We start from the raw sequence: 10,904 nt of genomic DNA, 5'->3' as shown, positions 1-10,904 counted from the left end.
ATAATAATAATAACGGATTATTTTTCTTTTTGAAGCTATAAACTACATAATCCAAAAATAAAAGCACTGACTACTGTTTTGAATACAACTTGTTTTGTAACCAAATGCAATTCTCAAACTGCAGTATACTCTCTCTCTCTCTCTCTCTCTCTCTCTCTCTCTCTCTCTCTCTCTCTCTCTCAATAAGAGTTTACATCAAAGGGAGATAACAAATAATATTGTGGAATGCGTGGAGGAACTAAGGCCTAAGGGAGACAATCAAAATAAAACGTGGTCATGATAACAACAATAATAATCATTGTGTACTAGTAATAAAGTCAAATAAAGAAGCAATAATGAACTAGTTCTCAATGTGGAAGGAATTACTGTTGTGGTCAATCCAAAGTTATGATAACACATTGATAGAGATTAAGTAAAGTTTATTTACAAGTCTGATACCCTAACATCTTATCGTCTCATTGCTGTAATGGAAATATTCTCAAATCAGCACAATTACTCTCCATTACAATCATGTTAAAAATGATTATTTTTATTTTTTTTTTTTGTAAACAGACATTAAAAAATAATAAACAACTAATTTAGAACTAAACTGACATGAAAAACGAACTTTGAGTATTTTGCAATACAACTGAAATAATATTAAATCTACATCATTGAGAAATGAGATTAACAGGTGGCGTCATCAGAATATGTGTTTTAAATGTTTGTTTTTACTATGTCATATGAAGCCTCTCCATTTTCACTCTTTACGATCACCGGCTTCAGACAGCCCCTACCGTTTTCTACTTTTTACTACGTCATGACTGTGTAGTGTGTGGTTGACAAGAAAGATGTGCAGCTGAAGAAAAAGGAAGTTGTTATTGTGTGTCCAATTCTTTGAGGGAATAACATGAGTTAAAACAGGTCATTGTTACGTCTTACAAACCCAAACTTTCATATTTGTGGCTGTAAATTCAAGTTCCAGCAACTAGATCATCCCGACATAACACCACTTTGTGACGGTGGGTCACGTATATCCTTTCTATTTATTTAATCCTACATACCTAACTTATCTTTTAATAAAACTAATTCGTTATTTATTTCTACAAAGTAACAAAATCCACGAATACAAAATTCATATCAAAATGAACATCCAAGAAAATAAAAAGTAATTATGGAGTAATTTGAATTCTGTAATCAGACTTGTAAATAAACATGTGCCTGTAGAATAGAGGAGATCAATCATGTCATGAGATTTTCCTGCCTTTTGCAACATAGAGAAGGAAAATTTGGGAGAAGAAAACACAACACAGACCTGCCAACTGTTACGAAAAATTTGTAGAATTACGAAATTTTGTCTCCAATTTGAGAACTTCATAATTATCTCTTAACTCTAAGTCATTAAAACTTAGTGAAAATAATGATGATGCCAGACTACACAATTTTAAGGATTTTGAAAAGATTTCATCCTTATGAAGGTAAATTGCTATTAATTAAAGATAACTATAGTGACTACAATTTTTATCTCCAAAAAAAATTACGAATTTTTATATTTTCAAGTAGGCAGGTCTGACTACACACATTATATGTGATTCCTTGAAAACTCACTAAAACTGAATACTGTACACAAAGTAGAAAAATAAAACATTGAGCGAACTCGTGAATACAATTCGTATAAAGGAGTAAACAATATGAGAGTGAGACGAAAAGTACATGGAAAAGAGTGATTTAAAGGGATTTTTTTTACATGACCAAAAAAAAAAATCTTAAAAATGTCAATAGATAAAACTGAATCAAACACAGATCAAAGTGAAGGATTGGGGATGAAATATAACACGAAATTGCACAGAAATATTTGGATTTAAACGTTGATTGCAGTAAAATGAGCAAAAGGGTAGGGATCAGGAAAAAATAAATAAATAAATAAATAAATAAATAAATAAGTGTAAATAAAATTTAAGTCAAGAATCAAAATACCAAATCAAATCCCATCATATGTTTGGGGGGTGGGGGGGCTTCTTTTTCTCTCAAAATCACAACCAAAGGGAAGAAGAAAAAAAGATATATAGAATAGGTTTTATTTATTTATTTATTTGGAAGCTATCACAATCACAATTAATAGTTTAATCATTGCACGAATAACCATGGCTTTTAATTTGGAAAATAATTTAGACAAATAAAAGTAAAAAATCTTTAACGGCAAATCAGAGTTTCCTTCACATCAGGATTTCTACAATTGTCTATCTGGTAATCAAAAACAAAAAAAACAACACAAAAGAATAAATAACTAAAAATAAAAATGTGCGCTTTCACATAGTGCAATATCAACTTAATGAGTTTAGAGCACTTTACAATGGGCCCGAACAGTTTTCACAAATTTAAAATCTCACCAAAAAAAATACAGAAATAAAACAAAGTTTATATAATGAAGTCGTAAATTTAAAAAATGGGTTGAGACCACATAAAACAGATCCAATTAAATGTAAAAATTAACACGTTTATAAATATTAACAGTTTTTCAGGACTCATGATAACTGAAGTTATATTTATTTGTATTTTAGTCCTGATAAAAGGTATATTTCAGACATCAAAAATAAACAATAATAAAAAGAAATTATCAGGTGTAAGTTACAAAACGTTTTCTATGAATTACTAGGATGGTCATTTTTGGTTTTGTTTTTTAGGGTTTTACGGCGCTTGCAACACATTTAGGTCATTTCAGCGCCAGTAAAAGGAAGAAAATGGAATAATAAAAGAATTCTAGAATTGCATGCAAGGGTACCCCAAAAAATGTAAGACAAAGGGAATGGTTCAAAATGGCCACAGGTCATATTTAATGATCTAATGGAAATAAATGGCCGACATAGAATGAACATCAGATCTATAATGACATTGACGAGATGGATTGACAGCAAGTTATCAAAACTATGGTCTTGTTGCTTGTTATTAATCTAAAACGGTAAAACAAAAACAAAACAAACAAAAAAATTAAATCACAAGGCTTATCAGAATGAAGTTAATGAAATCTTGTGTCCACTACGTCTATATTCAAATTCAAATTTGTAAAAGTTGTGATAAATCGGTGAGATATTTTATCAATATAGAAAAATTGCACAGTTTCCTTTACTATCAGTTTTTTGAGCAAAATGGATTTTACACAGAATCTTAAAAACAAAAATTAAAACTTGGATTGAGTAATGTCTAAAACAGAGATATATAATAATAATAATAATAATAATAATAATAATAATAATAATAATAATAATAATAATAATATATATGTGAAGTAATGATGGTAGAGACTTTAAAAAAAAATATTCAGAATTCAAGATTGGGAAACGCACTTAATAATAAAAATTATCAACAGAAATTACATCATATAAAAAGTCGTGTAATTCCAAAATGTTATCCCCATAATACATTGGAATGAGTGGAAGAATAATATTGCATAAAATTATAAATATCAACTTTGTCTCGTCGCAAATTCAACATTAAATCATTAAATGTAAAAATATGATAACTGAATGCGTATAAAAAAAATAACAAATTCTTGTCATGTTATAATTTTAAATGCTGAAATGTATTAAATGCATAGAGGATTTCTCGAATTTGCTTGTTGGGTTATTTCCCCCCTCATACTTACTCCTTACTTCATTCAATAACAGCAAAGAAATCAAATTTAAAGTTAAATTAAGTAAGATGTTTATAAAAACGATGCTCAAAACCGAAGTTTTGTCGGCTACTTAATAAAAATAATAAATTAATGAATATTGTCCTGTCTTTAGTCAAAAGAAGATTACAGCACTTTAAATACTGTTAGGTGTTAATTCAGAGGAAAAATAAAAAGGTTGCAAAAAAAGCACAAGCACATAAGAAAAGAAAAGCCTTTCAAACAAGTTTGGAATCTCATACTAAGGCAGCAACGGTGGTAAAACAATTTGGATGGTGATGGTTATAATGATGATGATGGTGGTGGTGGTGGTGGTGGACTTTTGGAATTGATGGAAAGATAACAATAACATAAAAGAATAATGTTGGTGTATATCAAACACAAACAGATCAAGCCTAAACCTCATCGAATCAACACAAAAAGTTATCTTGGATGTCAGCTACCAGTCACAATTACAATTTCACATAAAACTGGCTAGTCGTAGCAATAAAAATATATGTGAAAATGCTCTAAGTTTCTCTTTTCTTCTGGATTGAAAGAAACAGCATGGTCAACAAATCATCAAAATAAAGCTGTATTTTAATATCTGGCATTGGTTTGTATAGGATTAACCCTTAAACGACTAGAAAAGATTTCTTTAAAAAGCTTCAAGTTTTAGATAAGTTAGGGGTCATTTTCATCCATTGATATTTGTAAAAAAAAAATTTTTTTTTAAGATTTGTACTTAAAATCGATAAGAAAAAAATGTGTTTGGTAACCATCAAACCCTTGGTAGTAACGATCTCTTTTCACAAAGATAACTGTTAGAGAATTGTTAATTTGGCTTTCATCAGAGTCCTAAGTGAAAACAACAAGATAAAATGGGTGTTAAAACAAACTCAAACTCAGCCTGTTACTATTTAAGGCACTTGCGATAACTTTAAGGCTGTTGATTTAATCAATAGTCATTATGATTAATATAATATAGTAAATATTAATAAAAATGTTTCTTACTGAATAGGCACTTAGGAAGAAGCTGGAAGAACGTTTTAGGGTTATTTTTTTAAATAAAAATCAGTTCATAATATTCTTTGTACAACAGATTCAGCAGATAATTTATATTTAAAGCAACAATAACCAATACCATAATCAGCATAATATTATTTTTATCATATATATTATACATGTATAGATATATATATATATATCAAAGAGGTGGAAAATAATATATCTATAATTTTGCGTATTGCCATAAAACTTCTTATTGAAGAAAAGCCAAATTGAAATGTGAGACTGGGACAATTTGTTTTGATTTTGTAACATTTAGACACAAAAATACATCAATATCAAGTTTTATGAATACTTTTTCTTATAATTTAGCATGATTCAATGGTTAAATAATGAAAAAATACCCAAAACTGAGAACCTTGTATACGCTTCTCAAAGTGTTGAAAAAGATTTAACTTTGTCCACATGAGGAACTATTCTTACTATTTCACTTGATGCCAAACTTTCCGTTTTTTGGGGGTTTTAAAGCAGTTTTCATCATTCATCCGACTGATAAAAGCTAAATTCTTGCATAGTTCTTCAAATTCATGTAATACTACTGTCTTATTGAGTTGAAACATTACAAAACCAACCTTTTGTCATAGTCTCATATATATATAAAGACATACATACTGAATAAGTCATGTGCTAAGTTGTTGCTGTTTAAATCGAAGTTTGATGACATGACAGTGATAAAAATGTTTATAACTCACATATAAGCTTGCGTGATTCGTTATTTTGAGCACTGCTTTAAATAAAATGCTTGTTTATTTCATTATCACATATCGAGGCACTTATGAGATTACATCTAAACAATTAAAGTTTTAAATTCATAAATATGATCAGACAAAAACTACGCAAATCAAATTTACTTTCACATTCAATATTTAACCCACACCCCGAGTATGACACTGCAATCTTGTGTTTGCTTGTTTAATGTCTTGATGAGAACTGAAAATATAACACCTTCAAAATTGAAAATAAGAGGAATGTTTCAGGCTCAGTACCCTTCTTCAGATGGCAGGTTTTGAGCCAAAAATCGTACTTGTTACAGTTTCTTTTTTTAATTATTTTTTTTATTAAAGCTAATATATTCATTCTTAATTCATATTCATTCCATAATTGTTCATTAATTTCTGTTTACAGCAGAAACCTTGTTGTCTATGATCCATATCCAAATCTATAAATGTGCAAGTGTCACATGTCACGCTACACATGGATATGAGATAAATACAATAAAAGGTCATTGTGCCTCCGATGCTTGTGCCAATTACAATTGGACATCAAACAAGGTTGCCAAAAAATTTTTTTATTTTGTTTGTTGATTAGGTCTCTCCAACACAATTGGTATATGAACTGAACAAAAACAGCAATCAACAAAAATAGTAAAAATTAAATCAAATCATAACTAATATATCATAAGCTAATATCATAATAACCAAAACAACAGGCAGAAGATTTACAGAAAAAAAATATCCCCTGTAAAATAATTCACAAACAAGAAGCAGGATAGCTATAAAGAGAAAAAGAAACGACATCATATGGATCGTACAACCAATGCGAACATCATAGGTAATGAATAAAGGGTGATGCTCCCATCAACCACCCGTTGCCAAATCAGGAGGGGGAAAAAAATTGTATTATTTTTATAGAGTTACAACAGGCAACTATGATCATAGCTATCTATATATAAAGTGAAATGTTATTATTCAAATATAATCATTACACATCTAGTTCATAATAACAGAGCTAGAGAGGGCCATGAAAATAATGAAGAAAGGAGCAAGACATTTGAAATTTAAAAAATGATGTTGATGATGAGATTAGTGTTAAAGAAAGACAAGTTCTTTGCAGCTTCAAAAATATCTTGAAATCCATAATTTTAAGAAAAAATTGGCAACCCTGATTTTAATTAATGAGTATTTCCACTCATAAATCGAAGCATATCCATTCATACATTAGTGATATTTCAATAAATGAGTATTTCCACTCATAAATCAAAGCAAATCCATTCATATACATCAGTTATATTTCAATTGATGAGTATTTCCACTCATAAATCAAAGCAAATCCATTCATACATTAGTGATATTTCAATAAATGAGTATTTCCACTCATAAATCAAAGCAAATCCATTCATGCATTAGTGATATTTCAATAAATGAGTATTTCCACTCATAAATCAAAGCAAATCCATTCATACATTAGTGATATTTCAATTAATGAGTATTTCCACTCATAAATCAAAGCAAATCAATTCATACATAAGTGATATTTTAATCGATAAACACATGACAGTTATCCTATCTAAAAAGGCAGACAATATCATTTTTACTTTTCTTTCAAGGCCATTTCCAACCAATCATCTTCGTCATCATCAGAGTTGTCAGATTCACTGCGTAAAAGTTTGATGTATCGAACCTTCTCCTTTCTAGGCAAACACTTGTGTACCAGTGAAAACAGCACCATCCAACCAGCTGTCACAGCACTGACCGACCAAAAAAGAATCTGTGATCCATACTCCTGATACAGGTAGCCAGAGATGACACTTCCAGCTGAAAAACCAACACCGAAATAAAATGACGACAGGATGGAGCGAATACTTCTGTCGACAGATGCCCCGACGTTAAAGTCATCGTAACTGAGAATGGCTAACCACAGAGCAGTGTGGGTAATCCCATGACTAAATTCAATTGGAACGATGGCCCAGGGGTATGGAATGACGGAATAGCTTGCTACACGAAGACTGAGGACGAGAAGAGCCAGAGATACTGTCCAGCAATTTCCGATCCTTTTCACAAGACGGGAACTTAAAATAAGCATTGGAATTTCAGCAAAAGCAGCAGCAGAGACACAAAGACCCATGGTGGATTCTTTCCCTCCCAGATCTTGGATTCTCCAAAACAGGAAGTTGTGATATGATGCATAGACTGTGCCAGCGAGGAGAAGGGTTATGGTAAAGAGAAAGCCTCGACCGTCACAGCAAATGGCGTGTGTGGCTTTACAAATTTTGGAAACATATTTGGACGTGGCAGGTGGGGGGATGGGATAGCAGCAGGCAATAATAAGAGCCACACCCATGAGAACAGCAAAGATGTAGAAGTGGAGCAGGAAGTGATGTATGTGGAATGGCAGGAAGCAGGGAGTGTTGTCCACAGCTACGGTCACAATGATAGGAACTAAGACAAAAGCCAGGGAACCCCAAAATCTTTGCTGGCCATAGCGCTCCAAGTCGTCAATTCTATTGAGGAAATCAAACCAAGAGTCATCTGCAACTTTCTCCACTGGGGAAGCAAAGATCTCTCCGGTGATGACAATGGCTAGAATGATGAGACAAAGCAGTGTCTTGTCGGTCTGGAGAGTGTTTTGGATGGAGAGGAGTTTGGTTCTCAACTGATCCACATCCACCCACTTGGAGGATCTCTTTCGCCTTTCATTTTCTTTTTTGTCCACGGCCTGAAAGAAAATAGCCAAAATTAGTGAATTAAAAATCAATAATGTGATGCTTGATTTTAGGAGTATTACAGCATTTGAAACATTATCAGGTAATTTTAGCATCAGTAAATGTAAAATGATGGGAAATTTTTTTTAAAATCTCCACTTATAATGATAAGCACATTTGAAAAATAAAAATAGAAGGTATAGTTCAAACAGGAAACAAATGTCTGGGTTCACCTAATGGTCAAATCCTGACACTGGCACAGAATCCCAGTGAAAAGGGATAAATACTCAAAGTTTCACAAATACATACCATAACCACAACTGTATTTGACTGTTTCCTTTTTTGGCTATGGACCTCAGCCATGGTTAGCCAAAACCTAGTAATCTCATTCCAAGAAAAGGACATGAAAAAACATGCAAAGGGAAAACTGACACTGACACAGGCTGATAGAAGACACAACAAGAGTGATCGACCCAGTTACGAAATAAAAACTTGGAAAACATACGATATACTTACCTTCGTATTCTTCTTGCCTGACTCCTTTTTCTTGAGTAAATCAAGAAAACTCTGAAGGAGATCTTCAGAGATTTCCATATCCGGTGCCTTTTCCTTTATATGTTCAAGCAGTTGGTGGGCAGTCATGTTTGATGACAGAATGGCTTCAGGAGTCAGACCGAACCCAGCAAATACTTGGACAACTGTATCATAATCTGCATCTGCAGAAGATTCGGTTGTTGTTTGTTTTTCTGTTTTTGCCTGGCTCCCCTCTGTGGTTTGAGATGTGGTAGTGGTGGAGGCTACTGCAGAGGTCAGCGTCATCTTTGTTGATTGTGTCATGTTTTTAGACATTGGGAAGGAAGTGGTAAACGATGGTTGAGGCAGCGTTGATGCCAAGGTGTTGCCCAAGGATGTGTTTTCTACCTCAGACACTCCACCACAGTGATCTGGTTTTGCCAGTTGGGTGTATAAGGCTGGGAATACCAGATTGGTCACCATCAACATAAATAACGAAAACATGAGAATGACTCGTTGGCGATTGAAGGCAGAGGCACATCTGGCCCATAGAGGGGCCCATACTAATCCAGTGATGGTCTTGGCCGCAATGATGCATCCTGCCTCTAAAGCTGTAAGGCCAATCAGACGAAAGAAAAGAGTAATGAAGGGGACCAAAGCTGACTTTCCACCATGGAAGAACAAGTAGAAAAGATTGGTAAGAGTAGCTGCCCTTGAAATGTTCACACTCTCGTAGCCTCTACGCATCTTCTTTTGATGTACTGTCGAATGTCAAATATATATTCTTATTTTCAGTGATGTCTCTCAAATTTTAAAGACTTCTATAGATTCAAACTAGATTATTTTAATGAATTCTTGTCATGTAGCACAACGTTATTTCTTCAAATTCTGGATGGAAGAACCTGTAGGAGACAATGAAAAACACAAAACTTGCAATGCAGAGAAATCAATGTTCTTAGATATCAATAGCATTAATATTTGATGAAATAATTTGATTTAAATTAACATCATTTAATTAAATTTTATGGTGCTCGTTCTTTTTCTTTTATTTTCAATTTTTTTTAAATTATTTTTTAACCTAAACAAATAAATAACCACATATTTATAATTTATATATGCCAAGAGCAAAGTTCCATAAATAATGGAGATGACTGTGAGAGTTGAATGGAGTGTGAGTGCGACTGCTAAAGTTAGAAGAAAACTTTCAGTCACCTCGGTGCCATCTCAAACAGCCGATGACATGATGGAGCTGAAGTTTTAGTTTAATTTTAATCTAAACCAGATTACTTCAGCACCATTGCCATTGCAGAAGACCGGTGACAAGCTTTACTTTGGGTTTTCGATCAACTTTCTTATATTTATGAAAGTAATGTAGGAAAGTATATGAAGGGTGCAATGATTATCATATTTGCAAAATATATGAATGCGACAATAGTTCACAGGACTATTTTTAAAAAACTTATATTTGACTTACAAAACACTCAAACCAACTGACGAAGAACCTGTTACCACTGTTCTGTTGATGTCATTCGCCTACTCTCTTGTCATCAAGTAAATAACAGGGTTGCCAGATTATTTTTCAACAAAATGCCAGGGGAAGACTCAAAAAATGCCAAAACACTCAAAAAAATGCCAAAGTCTGTTGACTCCCACCCCCACTAAGAAAACTACTCACTTTTGATAGACAATTTACTATCCTATCCTGGTGGCTTGCGTGTTTTCTTTTTTTTTTTTTTTTGAATTATACTAAATTTCCTGTTGGGGTAATTTTTTTACCTACTGACTACTAAGTGGAGTGCTAAACCACTACACCACGGTTGGATTTTAAGAATGAAAAAGAAATACATTAACATGACGCGTTTAGAAATAATTAAGGAAAGGTGTCATTTGAAGTATAATATACAAGAAAAGAAAATGCCAAATGAAAATGCCAAATGCCAAATGATTTTTCTAATGCCAAACGGTTTTTAAAAATGCCAGATTTTTGGAATCTGGCATTTAAAATGCCAAACTGGCAACCCTGGTAAATAAGCTGTCTCCTCACTTCCGGTTCTTTGTAAAGAATACGTACAGACTATAAGTAAGACGTGTTTTGATGTAGTAAGTTCCGTGAATAAAGTGTGTATGAAACAGTGCCAGACAAAGCAGAGAGAAAATACGAGGGGGGGGGGGGTCTAGAGTATGATAATCGCTTTCGGATCGGAAGGTCCTGGGTTCGAGCCACGCTCGACGCATGGTTGAGTCCTTGGAAAAGGCTCTTTACTCACATTCCCT

The 10,904-nt window shown here is 32.9% G+C and overlaps 1 protein-coding gene across 1 annotated transcript; it reads right to left on the bottom strand.

The window, feature by feature from the left end:
- Nucleotides 1–6,392: 6,392 nt before the first annotated feature.
- On the bottom strand, nt 6,393–10,172 carry LOC144972265 (major facilitator superfamily domain-containing protein 6-like protein B). Its single transcript, XM_078913325.1, has 3 exons — nt 10,105–10,172; nt 8,634–9,532; nt 6,393–8,131 (listed from the first exon to the last, which is right to left on the bottom strand). Exons 2-3 carry the CDS (start codon nt 9,375–9,377, stop codon nt 7,007–7,009), a joined length of 1,869 nt encoding a protein of 622 aa, XP_078769451.1. The 5' UTR covers nt 9,378–9,532; nt 10,105–10,172; the 3' UTR covers nt 6,393–7,006.
- Between the last annotated feature and the right edge of the window lie 732 nt (nt 10,173–10,904).

This window comes from Berghia stephanieae, chromosome 5 (genome assembly GCF_034508935.2).
Source record: "Berghia stephanieae isolate SIO BIC M18660-M18661 chromosome 5, UCSD_Bste_1.3, whole genome shotgun sequence".
Classification (NCBI taxonomy): domain Eukaryota; kingdom Metazoa; phylum Mollusca; class Gastropoda; order Nudibranchia; family Aeolidiidae; genus Berghia; species Berghia stephanieae.
This window is presented reverse-complemented; position numbering and strand designations above follow the sequence as displayed.